This window comes from Mus caroli, unplaced genomic scaffold (genome assembly GCF_978045245.1).
Source record: "Mus caroli unplaced genomic scaffold, Mus_caroli_1 scaffold_18, whole genome shotgun sequence".
In the NCBI taxonomy this organism is placed as follows: domain Eukaryota; kingdom Metazoa; phylum Chordata; class Mammalia; order Rodentia; family Muridae; genus Mus; species Mus caroli.
Genome location: NW_028227273.1, coordinates 59,226,535 through 59,250,588, shown reverse-complemented (window position 1 = coordinate 59,250,588; position 24,054 = coordinate 59,226,535). Strand labels below are relative to the sequence as shown.

Below are 24,054 nucleotides of genomic sequence, written 5' to 3'. Positions count from 1 at the left end.
TCTCCCCAGTGCTGGGGTGTATATAAGCAGTCCTCCCTGGGTTTCCAGAGTTCCCGTACCATCGAGGTGTTCCTGCAATAAAGCTTTTGAGAAGAATCCGACCGTGTTGCGTTTTTCCTTGCCAGACGAGGTGAGCACAACATGTGATAATTTGTATATGCTTGGCCCGTGGAGAGACGTTATTTGGGGGGTGTGGCCTTGTTGAAGTAGGTGTGTCACTGTAGGTGTGAGCTTTAATACCCTCACCCAAGCTGCATGGAAACCAGTCTTCCACTAGCAGCCTTCAGATGAAGATGTACAACTCTCTGCTCCTCCTGCCCCATGCCTGCCTGGATACTGCCATGCTCCTGCCTTGATGGTAATTGACTGAAGCTCTGAACCTGTAAGCAGTCCCAATTAAATGTTGTCCTTTATAAGGCTTGCCTTGGTCATGGTGTCTGTTCACAACAGTAAAACCCTAACTAATTCATAAGTCATACAGACTATACAAATAAGAGAATGCCACTATGTTCTTATAAAACTTTATTAATAGATACAGAAAATTGAGACTCTCACAATTTTTACTCACCACAAAGTACTATTTGATATTTTACATGAAACATAAACATTTAATATAAAATTACATTAAATATAAATATTTACGGGACACACAAAAACAGTTTAATCCAGTTTGAGTCATAGTTGATTTTTCACTTCTCACTGTGAGAAAAAAATTATTGATAAATTTTGAATATATTAAATGAAAAATGATTTAAGTTGATAAAGCTGTATATTTTGGCTGTTCTTGTTTTGTTTTACAACCTGAGGATTACACCCAGTACTCCAGAATGACAGAGCTGTAACCCAGTACCTGGAGCAGCAGGAACAGAGAGAGCAGTCTGGAAGTGATGCCCTGGTTTGAAGCTTCAAATCCAACCCCAGTGACACACTTCATCAAGGACATGTGTCCCAAACCTACCCCAACACTACAGCCAACTGGAGACCAACAATCCAAACACTTCTATGTATGGGGGATGTTTTCATTCAAACCATGACACTTATCTACAAAGAGAGTTCCAAGCCAGCCTGTGTTATGTGAGATCTTCTCTTTAAAAGATAGATAGATAGATAGATAATAGACAACTAAACAATAAGAAGTTAAAATACATGAGGCCAACCTTTATAAAATATGATTTAATTTTTGTAGTTATATGTGTAATTCTGTAAGAGAGGGACTCACGTATAAAAATCAAATAATTTATGTAAGAATCAAAAGACAGGTCTAATATAATGATAAGGCAGGTTCATGGAGATGGATGGACAGACAGGTCATTATCCACTGAGGAGGTCCACTTCGAGGAACTATCTAGGATCCAGCAATCTCATCACCAGAACAAATGTAGAAGTCAGGAAATCATGTGTCAAACATCTCTTCCCCCAAACTCACTACAACACCGGTCACAAGAGCCAAGACATAGAATAGACCTAGGTGCCCATGGCCAGATGAACAAATTAATCAATGTCCACTCAGCCCTTGGTCTATTTCGTGCCAAATGGAAAAGAAAAAAATTAAAATGCTATTTACCACCAGGAGGAAAATGCCTTCCCAGAGCTCAAAGCGGCCTGTTTTACACCAGCTGAAACAATAGTCAGGACTTATCGTGCACTATCTGACACAAAGCATGACCTCATTGCCACCACAGCCACAGCCTCAAAGTCAGACTGAAGAGCAGGGGGTCAAGGCTCCAGGCCCTTCCAGGACCCATGCAGGATTTGGCCTGTGGCTTCTACACTCCTACAAGGATTCACACTGAAGACTTAGGCAGGGTCCACACTATGGGAACAGAGAGATCCTAGCATGCTGGAGGAATGGAGAGACTTCCCCTGGGAGAGAGTCCACAACACAAGAGCCTGGAACCAGGCCCTCCCCTGCAGAACTCAGAGACTCCATCAAAGGAAGCAAAATAACTTCTTCCCCCTCTTTTCCCTCTTCCCCTTCTTACTTCTTTTCCTTCCTCTCCTCCCCTCTTCTCCCTCCTCCCCCTCAGACAAACATGTCATGGAGTTGATAATCATTGAAACATTTCCAGTCCTAAGCCTGAAGTATGGAAAAAGAGTCCCATAGAAAGAATCCTCTTTGAAGGAGACCATGTGAGAATTGTCACTCATGTTATAGAAGGAGATATCACCTTTAGTGTAGTCCACAAACACCCCCACAGTCTTCGGGGCTTGCCTGACTGATAATGAATCCCTCCCAGAGTCAGTATAGGCCCAATATCCCCTACTAGACTGCCCCACAGTCCAAAACCCCTTACCTGGAGTCTCAAAATAAAAATCTTTCCTGTCCACACCTTCCCTACAGACCCCCAGAATCCATTTGCTGCCTTCTCCGTTTGTTAGCTTCACCTCCCAGTAATGTCTTCCAGAAGAGATGCCTCTGCTGCCTAACACACTGGAGAGGTCCTCCAAGCACATAGTGAAATCCTTCCGGGTCACACTCAGCCTATCCTGGGAGATGGCAAGGTTGGCATGGGCAGAGGCTGGATCCAGAGTGAAAGTCCCTGTAGAGAGAGTTACCAATCACAAGTGGTCCTGTCCAGTACCCAGAAAAGGCTACAGCTGCCTCCACATCCATCTCAAAACCTCTTAGGCTTATTCTAGGGGTTTAAGTTCCTCACATAAGAGCCTTGTGGCTCAAACCCAGGTCTTCCAAGCAGAGGGAGGGAAGAAAACCCAAACTAGAGGTAACAAGATAACAAGGCACTTGAGAAGGAGTCCAGCTTAGTAACTGTCACCTCTGCCATCCACACCACTAAAGCCATCAACATCTGAGTCACCACAGAGATGAGGAGAGACCAGAGCCATGGGAATCACAGGAGGAGTGTCCCTAAGGAACCCAGAGTCACTCACAGGCCCGGAAGTGTTCCTTGCGCCAATCTACAAGAGAAATACAGATCATGTGAGGGGTTTCAGAGACTATATACCCATCTGGTGGTCAGAAAATGTCTTCAGAAACACGGACTTTCTGGGGTTCTGAAGTGGAAGTGGTGGGGAGTTGTGGGGACAATACACTTGTCACACACACAGAAGGAGAGAGATATACACATAAACACACACATATACATACACAGAGAAAGAGATGCAATACACATGACAGCACACATATATACACACATAAATACACACATAAACTGAGACAGACATACACAGACATAAAACACACACATAAACACACACAGAAGGAAAGAGAGATACACATAAACACACACACATCCACATACATACATACATACACACTCACAAAAACAAAGGGACCTAAAATGCACACACACACACACACACACAGGGAGACAGATACACATAAAAACACATATACATACACACATACACATCTGCTACAGACCTCCAATAAGAACTTGAAGAGTGAGGCCTAACACCCATCCCTACTAAAGGCAGAGAAGCATCCTCTCACTGAAAACAGAAAAACAAGCAAACGAAAGTCCAAGACCACTGGAGCTCTTATAGAAGACATGGCTTCAGTTCCCAGCACTCTCATGGATGCTCATGACCATCTGTAACTGCAGTTCTGGGAGAATTACACACTCCCCTGAACATGAAGGGAACTAGGCATACAGATGACACACAGATACACATTCATGAAAAACTCATTCACAGTATAAATAAACAGATGGATGGATGGATGGATGGATGGATGGATGGATGGATGGATGGATGGATAGATCGATAAATAGAAAGATGGATGGATGGATAGATAGATAGATAGATAGATAGATAGATGATAGGCAGGTAGGTAGATCTTTTTAAAAAAGAGAGATAATGTCTATGAGCAATTCTAACTCGAATATGGGTTTCCCTAATACAACCATCACAGGAAGTTGAGTGTGATTTCAAGTGGATCATTCATGCCCCAGCAAGGCCCTAAACATCCTGGAGGCACTGGTCCCCAGAATCAGAACTCAAGGTCTAAATGCCCAATCCCTGAGTATCTGTGGTCTCAGAAGAAAGAAACAAAAGGGACCAAATGCCAAGCAGAGAGGAGACAGAGGGTGTGTGTGTGTATGTGCATGAGTGTAGAAAAAGAGAGAGAGAAACGGGTCAGAGAGTATTGGAAAGAAAGGAGAGGGAAAAGGAGGGGTAGGTGGAGAAAGAGAGAGATAGTTTGTGTGAGAGAGAGAGACAGACAGACAGACAGAGAGACAGAGAACACCAATAGACCAGAGGACAATAAAGAAAAGGAACCCATAACTGAGACAAAAGCACAGAAACCCCAAATTTAAGGAGGACACAGAGACAAAGACTATCTTAGGGAGACCTGATTCCCAAACCTCCTAGGCTGACTTCTGGAATCTTCTGAAAGCAGCACTTCTGATTCACAAGGATGCCATGGCCTCCTCCACAGTCTCTGCTAGCAGCTGAACTCCCCACTAACCCTGCACCTACAAACTGTGCACTGATCTAGATGGCTGCAGACTGGGCCATGCTGACTCTGACAGTAGACAAACCCAGAATGTATTCTGTGAGTCTCAAGAGGAAGCCCTGCAGTCTTCTATGGAGGCTGCTGCAGTGACAGGGACAACAGAAATTTAACTCATCCTGGGGCAGCAGGAATAGAAACTGACAGAGAAGAGTATGACAGAAGCTGAAGAAAGAGATCTCAGGGAAACACAACAACCACAGTTGCACACACTCCTGCTGGGGAGATGAACAAATGTCTAGTCACACCGACGGCATGCCAAGGGCAGACCAAAGAGAAGACTCCACCCCAGTACAGTTTGTGGAAACAAACGATCAGCTCAATTAGAGTTCCTCATAGTAACGCCAGCCACAGGTGAGCAACCACAGTAATTAAGGGAAAAAAAAAATCTCTGTCACCAATAGCCATTAAATGTCTGCAGAATCACTTGGGGAAGGACATGATCAGAAGACCTTCCTCACGCCGCCATTAACAGTGTATAAATCACAGAGAAGGTGACTGAGAGGACAGGGCAGGTAATGGTGCTTGTACTGAGCGAGACTAAGCATGGCTTCTACAGGCTGCCCTCTGATGTCTACACTCATGCCAACATTCACACAAAGATACAAGGACACTGACAGACAGACAGACACAGACAAACACAGACAGAGACAGAGACAGAGTCAGAGACAGAGACAGAGACAGAGACAGGGACAGAGACAGGGACAGGGAGGCAAAGAAAGAATCTTGGGAAGAGGGAAGGAAACCTTTGTGGCTCTTGCCTCCTAATGGGCCCTGTCCTGTGCAGGTCTCCATTGGGTAGTCACTGTTTCTGACAGCTCAAGAGAATGACAACTACTTCCTGCTGGCTTTTATGTCATCTTGACACAAGACAGGGTCATCTGGGAGCAAGGAACCTGAATAGGGAAAATGGTTCCATAGCACCAGCCTGTAGGCAAGTCTGTGGGACATTTTCTTGACTGGTGATTGATGTGGGAGGACCCAGCCCATGTGGGTACTGTCATCCCTTGGCAATTGGTTGTAAGATGTAGGAGAAAAGAAACTGAGCAAGCCACAGGAAGCAATCCGCCAAGCAGCAGGCCTCCATGGCCTCTGCCACAGCTCCTGCCTCCAGGTTCCTGCCTGCTTGAGTTCCTGCACTGACTTGCTGTGAAGAGGGACTGGGAGTGTGAGCCAAGTAAACACTTTACTCCTTGAGGAAATGCTTGGGTCTTGATATTTCATTCCAGCAGGAGAAACTCTAGCTGAGACAGGGCTCTGCCCAGAAGGGAGAAATCTATAGAAGTCACATACCTGCATACAGCTGGGCTTTCTTCCAGGCTGAAAATGAACACACTCTGGTGAGAACCCAATCAGAAAAGCCCCACTCAAAGCTAACCTTTCCCTATCCATTCTAAAAGTGAGGCTTTGCCTAGGAGGAAAGTGGATCCAAAGGAATGGGCCCCTGAAAGATTCAGAAGCACCCGAGTATTATGAGAAATCCCCAGAACTGCACATGAACCGATGGCATTGTAAGGTAAGTTCCCCCACTATCCCCTGATCTGTATGGCTTTTTTTGAAATCGTTTTTTAAAATGTGTTTATTTTACATGTATGAGTGCTCTATTTGTATGTACACCTGCAAACCAGAAGAGGACATCACATCCCATTACAGATGGCTGTGAGCCACCATGTGATTGCTGGGACTTGAACTCAGGCCCTCTGGATGTGCACACAGTGCTCTTAACCACTTAGCCAACTCTCCAGCCCTTCTGTGTGGCTTTTGGTTGAAAAAAAAAATAGCTGCATCTACTTCAAAAAGGAAAATAATAATAGGAGTAGTAATCACACTACAATTCTATAATTATTCAGCTTCACTGTTACCAAACCAAGCATCAACTCTTTTCTTAGAAGGTGTATTTGGAGGTGGGCTGAAGAATAGAATGTGTATAATAAGTGTGGATATGAAGTGAATTCGTGAGAAAAGCACCCAGTGTTCCTCAACTGAAACAACTCCAAAGCCAGGTACACCTATACCAGGAGCACGAACATTCCCATCTCCTTCCCACTGAGGGACACAACCCAAGTCTCTACCCATCACCTTGATCAACACCTTCAGTAACTAAGTGGGCAGAACCGTGGAAGATGACTGGGGAATGGGTGCAGGTCGTACTCCTGCATCTGTGACCTCTTTTGCTGGCTAGGTGTTGTCAATTTTCAAAAGCTACAGTCATCTGACAGGAGGGAGCTTCAGCTGAGAAAATACCTCCAATAGACTGGCTGTAGGCAAGGCAGCAGGGTTTTCTTGATTGATTAATATAGAAGGGGCCTGTCCACTGTGGGCGGTGCCACCCTACACAGGTGGTCCTGGAGTCGGCCAGCAGGACAGTTGAGAAAGCCATTGGGAGCAAACAAGGAAGCAGTCCTGGTTTTCCCCATTAACAAATTATGATTTGAAAATGTGTACAACAAATGACCTTTCCCTCCCCAAATTACATTAGTTTCTTACGTAATAGAAATCTAATTAAAACACTTTCTTTAGAGAAATGTTAACACTGCAGTCTGGTCCCAGGTGCAGACAGACGTTGAGAGCTACTGGGCCCTGAGGGAGCAATGAAAGTATCAGGAAGTGGTTGGATTACAACATAGGAAACAGGACAAACCCAAGAGTCACACATTTTCCAGCTCTGCGCAGAGATCAGATGGAGCCTAAACACCAGGCTTCCACCTTCCAGAAAATTCCAATTCTGTCCCCAGAAAGGGTAGCCACTCTGCCTAGAATCAAGGAAAGAACACGCATGGAACCATGGGACACAGGGGCAGTCACTCACCTGCCATGTAAGCTGCTTTCCTTCCAGCTGAAAAGCAACACACAGGAGTCAAGAGATCTACTCTGATCCTAAGGGGACCAAAGGGCTCAGGAGGAAAAGCAGGACTCACCATGCTCCACCATGAGTGCGCCTGAAAAACAGGGAGGAGAGAGAGTCTGTACACTTGAGAGGAAGAAAGGAAACACAGTTTGGGTTTCTGATTCTCTGAACTACAGGCCACCTGACCCAAAGGACTCCAGCTGTCCTCTCTGGATGTTGTTTTCCACCTACACTGATCCCAGAACACTGGGCCCTCCTTGGGACTCTGAACCTGTCCTTCACTGCTATGGTGACTTACTAGCAGTCCTCAGAGCATCCTCCTTTGTCTTCAGTGACTCATCCATCTCGTGCTGAAAATTCACCGTTTCCTGCTGCACCTTCAGCCTTGCAGAACGTTCCCTTCTGAGAAGATAGCTTGTCCCTAAGACTAGTAGTCCCATCATGGTCAGGGTCACAAGAAAAGCTGGCTTCCAGGGAGAGGCCTGGGGGAAGAAGGGCTCTGTGGCCCAGGCAGAGAGCCAGTAATGAGTGACCCTGAGGAGAGACAGCCCAGAACACTCCAGGAAGGCCACACATTCTGGGCTCTGAAGAAGTAAGGGACAGTTCTCACCTGGGAGGAACATGGCTGTGGCTTTCTCCTGGCCCAAGATAGGATTGAAGGTAGAGCAGGTGACATTCCTTACAGAGCTATCTCTCACCACCAGCAAGGTCTCTGTGCTGAACCGTCTTTGAGCATCTTCACTGTGGATCTCCAAGGATGCTGTGAGTTTCTCTCCTCTGGAGTCTTTCCAATGCACCTGAGGCTCTGGGTACCACCCTGAGGTGATGCACACAACACACACTCCACCGTCTTCTGGACCTTTGATGTGCACTTCAGGGACAGAGCCCATCGCTGCAGGAGAACAGATGTGAACACCCTGGAACCCACTTTAGGTTGAGGGACCCCAGGAGCAACTATGTGACAGATGGGAACCTTTCACAGGACAGATGGGAATTGAAGGGGAAAGGCATTCCTGCATTGGGACTAGGTTGGGCCCCTATTGCCTGACAGGAAAGATAGGAGAGCACACTGTGGGGAACAGACCACTCCTTTGTCAACCACAAGATCCTGAGGAACCTGAAGGAAGTTGAACACAGGAGCCTGAGGTGGGAACCAGCACTCTATCTGTCCATTATCCACACAGCTGTGACCCTCATGGCAGGCCCACACCCAGCTGTCCTCTCAGGGAAAACTGACCTTGAGCATCCTTCCTTCCTCCCCTCCATCACTTGCCTTTAGCATTGACCACCATTTCTCACTGACTGCTCACTAACACTCAGTGACTTTCCTGCCGACCCCTCTAAATGATACATTCCAACCACTATTATTTCCATAACACTGACAGGATCCCTAACCCACAGAACTAGACACAGCACATTTTAGGGCATCCACCTACAATTTGAGTTGAATTATCTATGTAGGAATTCACTACCCATTTCTCGTCTCAAAATGGGAAACTAGAAATGAGTAGAGATAAAAATGAGAGACAAGAGCACCCCTGTGAGCCCAGCACGGCACAGCAAGCTAAAGGACAGTCTGGCAAACATGAGAAATTCTCTCAAAACATAAAATAAAATAAGGGGCTGAGTGACACGAACCCTCAGTTTCCTCCCACACACAGGTCACCTAAGGTTTTTAGAACCATGATCAGTTAACCAACCTGCCACCTTCAGTTCCAAGATGGCCTCTTCATAGAACACTCCCTGTTTGAAGTGGCAGATGTATAGCCCACTATCTGATGCACGGACATTTTGGATCCTCACAGCAGCTGTGCCTTGATGGAACTGGTCCTTCACCAGAGAGGTGCGCTGTGAATACTCAAGCATCTGCTCTCTTTTCTGCTCCTCTTGGTCCCGATAGACAAGTACTGCTTCTGAGAATCTGCTGCGGAACCACCTCAACTCCTCCATGTTCTCCACATTCATGGCTGGAATCACGGAGCAGGGAAGGATGGCTTCCCCACCTGGTGCAGCCACAATGGGGTCTGAGGGACCAAAGACCAGGAACTCCTCTGTGGACACAGATGTAGCAGTGAGAAGCTGGAGAGACACCGGAGGATGCAGAGAACACACTCTGAAACTAATATACAAGTTACCTTTGGACCTAGCAGTGCACCCCATAAATGATGTAAAACAAAACAAAACCAAAATCTCTTCTGCCTGTGTCCCTGACCACAGACCCTTCCATGAAGGAATCCCTTGTGTATTCTTTCTCCAGCTTGCATGTACCTGGTCACCAGATGCATTTCAGGGAACTAACTCTTCACTGAGAGTTCTAGCCTCAGTATGTTTGGGTGGGTTCAAGATCATAAATTTAGCCTGGCAGTGGTGGCACACACCTTTAATCCCAGCACTTGGGAGGCAGAGGCAGTCAGATTTCTGAGTATGAGGCCAGCCTGGTCTACAAAGTGAGTGCCAGGACAGCTAGGGCTATACAGAGAAACCCAGTCTTGAAAAACCAAAAAAAAAAAAAAAAAAAAAAAAAAAAAAAAAAAAAAAGACATAACTTTATAAAGTTCACTACAGATGCTCACACAATTGGTTATATGGCCACACCTGGGTTGACACGGGTGTAACTGCCTGGTCAAGTACAAGATCCAGGGAAGTTCCAACACCCAATCCTAAGTCCCATTATCAGCCAAACTCTATGTCCTCTGAATAATTTGAATATTAAAAGATAGAGCTGAGGCTAAAGAGATGGCTGAGCAATCAAGATACAAGAGATTCCTCTAGAGGATGCAGGTTCAATTCCCAGCACCCACAGGATGGATCATGACTACCTGAAACTCCCTTCTGGATTCTGAGGCCATCAGGAATACAGGTGTTTGTTACACGGACATACATTCAGGGGAAATGCCCAAACACATTAAATAAAACATACACAGCCAAAGGATACTTCTCTGAAAAAGCCACCTGATTCCAGGTGCCCGATAACTTCTTGATAAAAAAGGAAGGTTGTCTGCCTCACTCTGTGAACCCTTGGCCCTCTAAACTGGAGGACTTTGACACAGGCACTGTGGCCCCAAGAGTTCCTTATCACTCTGTACTGTTCCATTTGTATCTCGCACACTGCTGCCACTGGACAGACCAGGACACCTATCTGCTGTCTCTGAAGCCCCACCTCTGTGATCCTAACATATAGTCAAAGCCTGTCCCTGCTCTGCTCAAGGCTCAGTCCTGACTCTTCTTTTCCCACCAGGGACTACCAGGCCCCCAGGGCTGCTCCCAACTCAGTCCTCCCCATCACAGCTCCTGCCTCTCTCTCCCTGAGTCATTCTGCTTCAGCCAGCACTGGCCTCTGAAGCTCCTCACACCCCAGGCACACTGCCAGTCCAAGGCTATCCCAACTATGCTCCCCAGGTAGGGTCTGCCTATGGAACTCAGGCTGGCCAAGGACTCACGATATTCATGTCAGCCTATCAAAGGCTGATCCAGAGATTCTCCTCTGATATTTTTATTACTCACACACTCTAAATGGAAAGCTGGAAAAAATTCTGGATACCATATTTCTGTGGGTCTCTTGACATCTGACCAACAGAGAACCTGGCAGCTCAAACCTACTGTAGGGAGACATGGGAAGACAGAACAGGACAGACTCACTTGTGGTCACCCAGCTAAGCAGCTGTGTAAGGACAAACAGACAGGAGACATTGAAGAGCAGAGAGGGTTTGTGGTGATTTTCCATGTCCGGCAGAGCTGAAGAAAAAAAAAAAAAAAAACAGGACAGGCAGATCAACACCCTGCGGCATGAGGTAAGAGGACAGATCCACCCAGATCTTGGACCCCTCCTCAGAGACAGCATTGCTCAGGGCAGGAGATCAGCCCTCAGGACCAAAACACATCCATGCTCACAGTGTGAAGGCTTCACACAACCCAACACTGACAAACAGCCAGGCTCTGGCTCCTCTCAGACCTTCAGAAGACTGGGCAGCTGGGGACACACAAGTCACTTGGAGGAAGCTATTCCTTTCATTCCCACCTCAGCCCCAGCTCAGGGGCAGCCAAGCTCTACCCAGAATTATAGGTCCTTCCTTTCTCAGAGCCTTGAGGAGAACCCAGTGTAGACACCATGATTCCAACTCCCTGTTATACACAAACTGCCTGTGACCCTAAGACATTGAGCCTATGACTCTCCCTTGGGAATAGCTTGGACTCTATTCTATGGCTCCACAACTGTGGCCAGCCCCATACAGGGATCTTCAGAGACACACAGTTCTCCAGGAAGGCTGACAGACCCATCACAAATGCCTTGTCCTGGCTTTTGGTTTTGGAGATTGTCTACACTTCTGTCCCAGACCAGCCCCGCCATGGTTCCAGGTTACACCCAGACCCCGCAGGTGCCACACACACATGTCCCACAGCACAGCTTTATCCTCATAGTCTCTGTGATAATGACCAAGCTGAGTATACACAGAATTGAAAGGAACAAGAGAGAGACCAGAGTGTGCAGGGTCAGAGAGAGCAGGCCAGAGCAGGCAGGCTGACTGGGGCAGTTGAGTGTTGAGCAGGGGAATGCTCAGGGCAAGCCTGAGCTAGCAGGCCAGATAGAGTGGAGGGAAAAAAGAGAGAGAGAAGGAGAAAACACTTTTCTTCCCAAACCACCTGGGGCTGGGAGAGCCAAAGGCCTGAGAAGGACAAACATAGGGAGCTCTGAGCTGCCTCCAGGCTCAGACACCAGGGAGGTGACCTGCTGAAGCTCACTCAGCATAATCTCCTCTCTGCTCCTTCTGCAGGCCCCAGCTGTCTTCAGGGCCCACCTACCTGCTTCTCTTTGCCCCCAGCTTTGAAAGGCTGTGACTTCATCAGGAGCAGCTCAGGACCAAGGGGACCCAGCAGACCCCAAATCCACCTCTCACACTTCATCCCCTCTCCAAGAGGCTCTCACAGCTCTAAGCTCTGCTCGCCTCAGTGCCAGCCTTGGGTTGCCTCAGGTCCAGGATCATGGTTTCTAGGGCAGTAGACAAGAAGTGCAGCCTGACTCAAGTTGTCACAGCCTCTCCAGAGACCACGATGATTACAGAGAGAGCAGCTGTGGAGACAGGGCAGGCACAGTGTCCACCATGAGGACAACAGAGACAGCAGCAGAGGAGATGGCAGGAACAGGAACAGAGTCACTGCCTATTCAAGCAGTGCCCTTTGAGCCAACAGAGCAATTAGAGTTTCAGCCACGGAAACTGAAAGCTACAGTAATGTGACCTGGGCGCAAGGTCCTTCTGAATGTGAGGTTCTGCCAGGAAGAGGTGAAGGTTCACCTCACCTCCCCAACCACGCCCCTACTCCCACCACTACCCACCTTGTCCAATGGAGGGACTTCTCAGACCTACACTTTATAGAATGTTAAAAGATGATACAAAAAAAAAAAAAAAAGACAACAAAATTTTGTTGAATCCATTTTAAGCATCAGGAGCAGCTCATGTCTGCACACAACAGAGTTATATCAACTCCTGTCACATCTCCAAACAGAGATGGTGTCATGAGCTTAGATCTAGCTCCAGTAACTACTAAGATGAGGGGAAGGTATGTTTTCCTGAAACATGTAATTTCTAGCACAATCCCTGCCCCATCCCCAGCACAGCACAAACCCAGCATCCATATCACAGACTCAGCAGGAACCTGCCAAGTGACATTGGACTCCGGGTACCTGGATGATAACTGAAAGACCCACAACGTGAGGACTCCCCCACGTTCTGACTCAGGAGAGGCGACACCCCAAAATCACCCACAAGAAACGGTCTTGCTGCAAATTGCAAGAGGATTTTTATTCAAGAGCGCTCTAGGGCCCATGGTCATACACCACGCAGGGGTAGAGGACCATGGCACCCCGAGTAGCTGAGTAAGGGGGTATTTAAAGGAAGAAACCACAACCCATGGAGGTGGGGAGGGCGTTGTTGTAAAATACCAAAAATACCAGTTAAGAGTCACAAGGAAGTACAAAGTCACAAGTGTCAGGTTATCTCTCAAGACAGTTTCTAAGAGCAAGAGCCCCTAACAATCTAAGAGCCCCTAAAGATAGCACATTTGCATTGCAGGTTCCAGTAATAGTCAGGGTGCCATTCTTTGAATTGAACCCAGGAAGCGGGTGGGTGGAGGAAGGAATGTCGCTATCTGTTTTATGACCAGCACCTGGATCACTAAGCCACAAAGGCTACACTCCCAAGCCTGGGCTCAAAAGCCTCGAATTTTGTTTTTACTTTGCTATACTTTTTTAATACTTCTTCAATAACAAACCTTATCTCCTCCTGAGTCCCAGCCTAAGCCTCCCAAAGGGGATGACAGGCAAAGGCGATGACCAGGAGGAGGTCAGAGAGCCTTAGAGGACGCTGAGGAAACCTGGATGGGATGTGCAATGTGTCTCTCACAGGGCATCAAAGTAACAGCCAGCTGCATTGACAATAGCTGTTACTAAAGAAGCCAGAGATGATTCCTCTTATAAAACCATGATCTTCACTGTGTACACTACTCATATCAATAACACAAACCCTAATGATCCTAACCATAATCAAAACCTGAACCCAAAGAACTCTACCCCTAACGCTAACCCTAACACAAATCCTAACACTAACCATCACCATAACCCTAACACTAACCATAACCCTCACCCTAACCCTAACACTAACTCTAACCCTAACAACACCAATCTTAACCATAACCTGTAGGCTCCCCCAGCCTGAAGCAGGCTGATCCAGACTTTGACCTTGCTGCCACTAGAAGGAGATTACCTAGGGTGGAGCCTTCCCACCTAGATGGCTCTTTTGTTCTTTCACCTGCCACTGCTCTCTCCCAGACACTGCTACCTGTTGAGAGGCCCCTGAGATATTCCAGAGGAATATCCTATCCTGCACATCATGTACAGGCTGGCTCCAGACACCAAGAATGGACTGGTGGGGGATGGGCCTTCCCCTTTTATAAGCACACTCTCTTAGTAAATTGGCAAGCCTTGAACAGAATCATGTCTTGGTCACCATTAACCTCTCGCTGTCTAAGTCTCTTTCAACCCCAGCCTGCCTCCCAGGTGTACCCGGTTCAAGTAGGCTGCAGGCCGGCATACAACAATAACCGTAAACATAAACATAAACATAAATTTCAGTAGGTAGAGGCAGGACGAACAGGAACTCAAGCCATCCTTAGCTACATAGTGAGTTCAAGGTCAGCCTGAGCTATGTGAACCCTGTCTCAAACTCTGGACCCTGAGAAACACAGCACACATCTTTAATAACAGCAATGGTAGAACACAGGATCTCTGTTTTAATCAGCTTGGTCTATGCATCCAGTTCCAGGCCACCTCTCTAGTGAGCTCTTTACTCAAAAAGAAAAAAGAAAAAGGGAAATGAGAGGAAGGAAGGAAGGAAGAAAGGAAGGAAGGAAGGAAGGAAGGAAGGAAAGAAGGAAGGGAAGAAAGAAAAAAGAAAGAAGAAAAGAAAAAGGAAAACATCAGCAGCAAAACAAGAGGTGACATCATGATTACATAGATAAAAAGCATTAGCCACCAAGCCTGACAACCTGAGTTTGATCATGGACCCACATGAGAGTGAGAACAGACCTGACCACCATCCTGTGACCTCCACGTGTGAGCCATGACAGGGCACACAGGTTCCCACTTGACTGTACTCACACGTGTGCCCACCCTATACACCCAATAACAGATGAAGGATCCTCTGCAGAGATTCATTCTTGTTCAGTGTGGAAGCATGTTTGGCCTGCATGTCCTTATGTGCATCTCAAGTGTGCCTGGTGCTCACAGAGTCAGTGGGGGGTGTTAGGAGCAGGTGAAGTGGAACTATGGGTACTTCTGCATAGTTATGTGGGTGCTGGGAACAGAACGAGGGTCCACAGCAGGAGCAGCAAGCACAGGCTGGAGAGATGGCTCAGTGAATAAGAGCACTGACTGCTCTTCCAAATGTCCTGAGTTCAATTCCCAGAAACTTCATGGTTGCTAACAACCATCTGTAATAGGATCTTATACCCTCTTCTGGTATGACTAAACACAGCTACAGTGTACTCATATAAATATAATAAATAAATCTTATAAAAAAGAAAAAGAAAGATAGAACACCAAGCACTATTATCCACTCAGACCTCTCTCCAGCCACATAAAGAATTTTTTGCATTGAGATCAGTAAAAGGCTTCTCTCAAGTGCTGATTTTCAGGTGACTTTTGACCACTATCACTTGTAGCATAGAGACAATGAATGTGATACATGGATAACTCTGGCAAACTGGTATCAGATGTGACTCTTGGTAGTCAATTTGAGGACATATGGAATTAAATAACACACAAAAATGGAGGGCATACCTGGAGGAGTAGAACAATCTGTACAGTGGGGATTTTGCTACCCAGCTTTAAGCTCTGTGTGGACTGCACTACCAGCCCCACCCAGGTTCCCTCAGCTCTGCAGATGAAACACACACACACACACACACACACACACACACTAGCTTATTATCAGCCTGCCTTATTGTCTCAATTGCTGGGTACTTCTAATGCTTCCTTGGCTTCACTCCAAGCTCAGCACCCTAAATCTGCCCTCACCTTCAGTTGCTCAGTTACCTTCTCCTTGTTCAGCCCCCTAAATCTGCCCTCAGCTTAATTATGTTTCTAATATCTCACCTGCTACCCCAGGTCCAATTGGGGAAGGGCCAATGGCCTTTCTTCTTGTGATCTCACATGGCTGATGGCTCCTTCTCCGCAACCCACCCCCCATACCCCCATGCATGGCACATCTTTTGTCCTCCCCTGACACTGCTAGCCTCCCTGCAAGAAAACTGGAAGTCCCCCCTCTTCAGCCAAGCTCACTGGCTATTAGCTAGCATCCTTTTTTTTTTTTAGAGAGAGAGATTTTATTTCCTTTATTGATAAACTTAAGTCTTGGGTACATCAAAACCAATTTCTGAGATGGGGCAAAAACAGAACCCACAATAGAAAAAAAATTATCGAGAGTGTGGCCAGGAGGCTCGGACCAAGCAGGGCTTTCCTTGCCAGTGGATTGTGTAGAGTGTACAGCCAGTCTCTTGTCTTCTGTTCGACATGGCATCTTCTGATATTCAGGTGAAAGAGCTGGAGAAGCGCGCTTCAGGCCAGGCTTTTGAGCTGATTCTCAGCCCTCGGTCAAAAGAATCTGTCCCCGATTTCCCCCTTTCCCCCCCAAAGAAGAAGGACCTTTCTCTGGAAGAAATCCAGAAGAAATTAGAAGCTGCAGAAGAAAGACGCAAGTCTCATGAGGCAGAAGTCTTGAAACAGCTCGCGGAGAAGCGGGAGCATGAGAAGGAGGTGCTCCAGAAAGCCATCGAGGAGAACAACAACTTCAGCAAGATGGCAGAGGAGAAGCTGACCCACAAAATGGAGGCTAACAAAGAGAACCGGGAGGCGCAGATGGCGGCCAGCTGGAGCGCTTGCAAGAGAAGGACAAGCACGTGGAAGAGGTGCGGAAGAACAAAGAATCCAAAGACCCCGCGGATGAGACCGAGGCTGACTAAGTTGTCCCGAGAACTGACATTCTCCCTGACCCCGTCCTAAATATCCAAAGACTGTACTGGCCAGTGTCATTTACTTTCCCTCCTGACAGATAATCTAGACGCCGATGTAGGACCGTATAGGTAGATCCAGACCGTGAGATGTTTTAGGGGCTCAAGGGGAGAAACTGAAAGTGTTTTACTCTTTTTTAAAGTGTTGGTCTTTCTAATGTAGCTATTTTTCTCGTTGCATCTTTTCCACTCAGGCACAATCGGTGTGCTGGGTTAATGGCTAGTACTGTGTTGACTGTGGAAGACGTTTGTGAAGAGTACGTAGTGGCTTCTTCCAACCCATTAGATGCTGAATATCTGTTCACTTTGCGATCCCAATTCTGTCCCAATCTCACCAGATGCTACTGTACTTGAATGGTTAATAAACTGCACAGTGCTATTAAAAAAAAATATCATCTGGGCCACAACAAACGCAGAGAATATATTCTTATAATTACAATTTTCTAGGTGCTTCATAATTGACCTGATACAAAATGACCTATTGAATTTGCAACTTGGTTCTTGGTGTGGAGGGCCACAGACAAACTATGACATCTTCAGACCTTAGCTGGATGCCATGAGGAGTTATTTGGCTTTTGACTCTTTTTTCTTGTCTAAGAGGTAGCAGCAGCAACAGTGCCCACCTCTGGGCAGCTTCTTTCTTGGATTGATGAACCTGCAGGACTGCCACAGCTTATTCATCCACCTTAGAACAGAGAGGCTCAGGGGATTCCAGCATGTGCAGCAGCTCAGAGTTGTTCATTTCCAGCAGCATCCTTGTAATTTTTCCAGCCAGATTTGAATGCATTGTTTGGATAAATGGGAACAGACGCTCCCCCAGCATCAGCTTCTGCTCCTGGGGGTGAACCCCTCACCCCCAGCGTAGAGGCAGTCAGGGGCTCCTGACCCTAGACATGGGCTGCAGGCTGGGGGGCCTACAGTGGCTGGATGGCAGGTGCGGGCTGACTAGCTAGCATCTTTATTGATAGATCAAGAACCAGTTGGGGGCTGGTGAGATTGCTCAGTGGGTAGAGCACCCGACTGCTCTTCCGAAGGTCCAGAGTTCAAATCCCAGCAACCACATGGTGGCTCACAACCATCGGTAACGAGATCTGGTGCCCTCTTCTGGAGTGTCTGAAGACAGCTACAGTGTACTTACATATAATAAATAAATAAATCTTAAAAAAAAAAAAAAAAGAACCAATTGGAAAACAGGACCTTCAGAGTTCACTTGCAGATTCCCCATCAAAGCATCAGAACCACCCCCTGCATCTCACTTTTTCTGTCCAATTGAAAAACCTCTTCTCTCAGAAGTAAATAGAACAAAACCATAATAATCATGTAAATTACAGAGTATTAGATGTGACAATTAACATCTAGTCCATCATGTTTATCAATTAGATGAAGCACTCTTCCACATTCCTAACTTAAAGACTTACAATTCTATCCCGGAATTATGCTTAGACCTGAAACATCATCTGGAAACCATGTCTTCCACTCTATAACCTCTCTCTGAATGCTAAACAATTCGAGTTTGATTATAACTAGTCTTCAACCCTGTCAGAAATCGAGTATGAATTAAATATTACCTGACTATATAGATGCACCAAACATAGCTTCCCAAACTTATAAACAGCTATACAGACAGCTGACTACCTGCGCAATCCATAATTTCTTATAATATTGATTCATCTGTCTTCAGCTTTCTGGCCCAGGACCATCTGGCAGACCTTTCGTGAAGGAGGAAATATGAAGGACCAGTTGGCAGAGCTTAGTAGTCAACTATCCCACTTCTATTTGTCCTTTTAAACAGTACATTGTAGATGATATGAGCAATTTCTGTCCAGTGGCTACCTTGCCACAATAAGCAATCTTGCCTGGAGGTAATGATGTCCAATTCTTCTTTAAAGGGAAATGGGAAAAGCTGTCAGAAGCAGGTATGTCTCATGGTCAAAAGATCCTTAATAATGAAATAACATTACATATCACATTCTGTGGACTGTTGGTGTTTTTGAAGTCTATCTAATAAAGTACCTTTGAACTGTTAAACACTATCTACTCAGCCACTTCTATTGAGGTATACTGAAAACACTTTATTATAATTAAATCATAATGTAACATAACTATGAGTTTAGTATGTGGCCCTTAACTTGTGTTACTTAATGATCTTAAACTGTGTGTAAAGCAGCTATCAGAAGGACTGGCTCTAAGCCTCAGTATTCTTAAAACTTAAACTGTATCATTATATGAATTCTTCACCAATGTAAGAAATTATAACTTAAATTTGTATCATTTATAAAAACTTCTATCAATTAAGATTATGTATGTACAATGTGTTTTGAAGAATACAATTAGTAATCCATCCCATCTATTTTCTTCCTGTTGAAAATAAGATCATTTTCAAATTATCTATAATTTATAAAATAACCAGAACCAGATCCCCAAGGGATCAGGATGATGCCTCTCCACAACTTCCTCCTGCTGAAAACGGTGATGAGGAATCCTCTAAAGGGCTGGGGAGGGGTTGGAAAATGAGAAGGACTGGTTAGACTTAAGAATGCTGACTTTAGCATCTGTTATGCAGTCTCTGCATATTTGTAAGTTTCAGAGCTTGACTAAAGTTCTGACTGGTTCTTTCCATTTGAAAGGTTGAATGAGGAGAGATGACCGAGAATCAGCAGCAATCCTAAAGCTGTTCTCTTTTTCTTTTTTATTTAATTTAATTTAATTATCCATAAATTACATTTTTATTATTTAAACAGTTTTTAAATTGAAATATATTTTGACCATATTTTTCTCCTACCCCAAGTCCTTTCAGGCCGTTCCCCACACCCACTCAATGTTAAGCTTTTTCTAAAAAAAAAATAAACAACAAAAAAAATCAATACAATAAAACCCCAGAACTAAGAAAACAAAATAAAGCAGCACCAAAAAAAAATAAAAATAAAAATAAATGACCAAGCAAAACCTGTCAAATTGTAACCAATTGTAACCAAACAGACAAAAAGCTGTGGAGTTCATTCTACACTGGAAGACGACTCCTGAGTATGCGGCCTGCCTTGGGGTGGTGAATAGGCCCTGTGTCACGCCATTTGAGAAAGCCCCTCAATTACCCCTGGCTTTTAGCCTTCTCTACTCATATCCCTCCAACAAGCCCTTCTCCCCTCCACTTTATGACTTGATCCTCCCATTCCAGCTACCTCCATCCATAATGTTTTTTTTTCTCTTCTAAAAAAAAACATTTCATTGGAGCTGGCATACAGTTCAGAGGTTTAGTCCTTAGTCATCATGGCAGGAAGCATGGAGGCACGCAGGTAGACATGGTGCTGGAGAAGGAGCTGAGATTTCTGCATCTTGATCAGCAGGCAGCAGAGACTGTATGCCACACTGGGTGTAGCTTGAGCTCAGGAGACCTCAAAGCCCATCCCCACAGTGACACACTTCTTCCAACAAGGCAATATCTACTTGAACAAGGCCACACCTCCTAACAGTGCCACTCCCTATGGGCCAAGCACTCTTTTGTTTAGACTTTTTGTTTGTTTGTTTGTTTGTTTGTCTGTTTATTAGGTATTTTCTTTATTAACATTTCAAATGTAGTCCCATTCCCTGGTTTGCCTTCCAAAAACCCCCATTCCTCCCTTCCTCCCCCTGTTCACCAAACCACCCACTCCTGCTTCCTGGCCCTGGCATTCCCCTACACTGGGGCATAGAGCCTTAAAACTGTTTTTGAAGCAAGTCTCTGGACAGCAACAGGAAGCAGGGCACTGGAACAGCAGGTCAGTTGAGCATCCCAGCAGACGAATCTTGTCAGAGCTGTACATTCTGCAATATATGAATCTCACAACCAAAATTTTAGTGCTATTAAGATATTCGTATGGATTGTGTAGAGTGCACAGATGAGTTAACGATGAATTTTGTTCCTTGTTTGAGCAGGTGAAAGACAGCTTCTTATGAGTAATTTTCTCAATAACCATTTATAATAAGTCTTCATTCATGTCATGTGAACAATGGCACGATGAACATTTACCTGTCTTGCTTGATTTTCTTGACCTTTTATAGGTTTCAGGGGGTCTCCCCTATCATATCTGATCTATACTCTTTCTCGGGAAGGGGTCCAAAGCCTATTCTCCTTTCCTGTACCACAAATGTGGAGTCTTTCTTTCAAAATAGCCTGCCCTTGCTCCAGTAACTGGAATTCATTGAACAGTAAGCTTGATCTCTCTCCCAGAGGAATTATAATATAACCACCAAACTCATAGCCATTACTCATTATGATGAATAAAAACTTTTTTATAAATATAGGGTTTCTCTGAGGAGTCCTGGCTGTACTAGAACCCACTCTTTAGACAAGGTGGCCTCAAACTTAAAGATCCACCTGACTCTAGGGATTTAAGGTAGAATCCACCACTGCCCAGTCAAGATCCACTTCTGTTTTTTAAGTTGAATTCCTGTATTTATTTCATGTATTTGTCTACTTTACATATTGACCAGAGTTTAGACACCTGTCTATACCCCAGTTCTTCACACCCCACCTACTATCTCTCCCCCACAAACCTTCTCCTCAGAAGAGTGGAGGCCTCCCATGTGTATCAACAGGCCTTAGCATATCAAACTGCAGTAAGACTCCTTTACCTATTGAGGCTAGAACAGGAGACCAGTGGAAGTATGGTCCCAAAAGCAGGCAAGAGTCAGAGACAGTCCATTACCTGCTGTTAGGAGTCCCACATGAAACCCAAGCTGCTCAACTGTTACATATGACAGAGGGTCAGTCCTGTGTTTGCTCCCTGGTTGGTGATTAGGTCTCTATGAGGCCCCTAATCTGTTGGTTTTCTTGTGGTAACCTGGACCCTTCTGCTTCCTACAATTCTTCTTCTCAATTGTCTGCAGGATTCTCACAACCTCAGCCTAATACTGAGCTGTGGATCTCTGCTTCTGTTTCCATCACTTGCTGGGTGAAACCTCTCTGATGAAGGTTTTGCTAGGCTCCTGTCCTCAAGTATAGCAGAGTATCATTAATAGTGCCATCTATAATAGAAGGGTGGGCTCCTCTAATGATTTGGGTCTCAAGCTGTGCCAGTCATTGGTTGGCTCATGCCTAAAATTTTGTTCTTTATCCCTGCATATCCTGTAGGCAGGACAAATTGTGGGTCTAAGGTTTTCTGGGTGGGTTCGTGTCCTAATCCCTTCATTGGAAGTCTTACCTGGTTATAGGCAGGGGTTGTTTCAGGTTTGATAACCCCCATTGCTAGGAGTCTTGGCTAGGGTCACCACAAAATATTCCTAAGACTTTCCACTACCCTTGATTTCTAGCTCTTCCCAGATATGTCTGTGTCCCCCAACCCCATTCCAGTTGTCTCTCTGAATACTGTCCTCTTCAAACTCTCCCAAATGATCCCTCATATTCTGGTCCCCATCTCACTCCTGTACAGTCCCCTGGCCCTTACCCCACCCATGTACACCCACATTGTCTATTCCATTTCTCCTTCTCAGTGACTCCTGGATGTGTCCTTGTCTCTGAGTGTTAATTTAACCAATTCCCCAACACACACTCCTACTTTCCCCCTGCAAAGTCTACCAAAGCTCTTCCCTCTCTCCAGCCCTCACTACCCCCCATGCTTTTCCACACCTCCACCTCACCCTCTATTCTTCCTTTATTCTGCATTCCCCTCCCTCACTGCTACCCACAATGCAGGAGGGAACCAGGGAAACCTTGGTCAGTCTGAGATCTGAATTAGGAGGCAGTGATGTTCACATGTGGTGAGGCTGGGGTCAGATGGTGGCCTTACCTTTCTCCATACAACCATGAAACCAACTTCCCCCCAACACCATTTTTTTTACTTTAAAAATGGTCACTAGAATTATGAAATAAAATAATTATTTTATAACAGCCAGTTGAATTTCTCTATACCACTACAAATACACTTTCATGTTCACTTATATTTTATCACAACAGCTCAGTTCTGTCTTGTTGGACCCAAGACAGGCAGCTGTGATAGTTTGTATATGCTTGGCCCGTGGAGAGACATTATTTGAGGGGTGTGGCGTTGTTGGAGTAGGTGTGTCACTGTGGGTGTGGGCTTTAATACCCTCACCCAAGCTGCATGAAAACCAGTCTTCCACTAGCAGCCTTCAGATGAAGATGTACAACTCTCTGCTCCTCCTGCCCCATACCTGTCTGGATGCTGCCATGCTCCTGCCTTGATGGTAATGGACTGAACCTCTGAACCTGTGAGCAACCCCAATTAAATGTTGTCCTTTATAAGACTTGCCTTGGTCATGGAGTCTGTTCACAGCAATAAAACCCTAACTAAGACGGAAGTCATACAGACTATACAAATAAGAGAATACCACTATGTTCCTTTAAAACTTTATTAATGGATACAGAATTGAGACTCTCACAATTTTTACTCACCACAAAGTACTAATTGATATTTTACATGAAATATAAACATTTAATGTAAAATTAAACTAAATATAAATATCCACAGGACACACAAAAACAGTTTAATCCAATTTGAGTCATAGTTGATTTTTCAATTTTCACTGGGAGAAAAAAATTATTGATAAATAATGAATATATTAAAAGAAAAATTATTTAACTTGATAGAGCTGTCTATTTTGTCTGTTCCTGTTTTGTTCTACAGACTGAGGATTGCACCCAGGACGCCACAATGACAGAGCTGAAACCCAGGAGCAGCAGGAAGCTGAGAGCTTAGGCCTCAAGCACAAACAGGAAGCAGAGAGGGCAGGCTGGGAGTGGTGCCCTGGTTTGAATCTTCAAAGCCCACCCCAGTGACATACTTCATCAAGGACATGTGTCCCAAGCCTACCCCAACACTACAACCAACTGGAGACCAACTATTCAAACACTTCTATGTATGAGGGATGTTTTCATTCAAGCCACTACACTTATCTACAAAGCTCCAAGCCAGCCTGGGTTATGTGAGATCTTCTCTTTAAATGATAGATACATAGATAGAAAGAAATATAGATAGATAGATAGATAGATAGATAGATAGATAGATAGATAGATAGATAGATGAAAGGTAAATAATAGACAACTAAACAATAAAAGTTAAAATACATGAGGCCAACCTTTATAAAATATGAATTAAATTTTGTAGTTATATGTGTAATTCTGTAAGAGAGAGAGACTCAAATACAGAAATGAAAGAATTTATGTAAGAATCAA

The 24,054-nt window shown here is 45.2% G+C and overlaps 1 protein-coding gene and 1 pseudogene across 1 annotated transcript; one reads left to right on the top strand and one right to left on the bottom strand.

The window, feature by feature from the left end:
• Positions 1-573: 573 nt before the first annotated feature.
• LOC110312733 (butyrophilin subfamily 1 member A1-like) lies at positions 574-12,518 on the bottom strand. Its single transcript, XM_021186578.3, is given in 11 exon segments — positions 574-1,947; positions 1,950-2,540; positions 2,890-2,916; positions 5,768-5,794; positions 7,284-7,310; positions 7,393-7,413; positions 7,621-7,821; positions 7,933-8,214; positions 9,023-9,373; positions 10,962-11,057; positions 12,123-12,518. Coding segments are annotated over 10 exon segments (1,746 nt in total). The 5' UTR covers positions 11,047-11,057; positions 12,123-12,518; the 3' UTR covers positions 574-1,813.
• A 3,783-nt stretch (positions 12,519-16,301) lies between these two features.
• Positions 16,302-17,263, top strand: LOC110284095 (stathmin pseudogene; annotated as a pseudogene).
• The last annotated feature ends 6,791 nt before the right edge of the window (positions 17,264-24,054 follow it).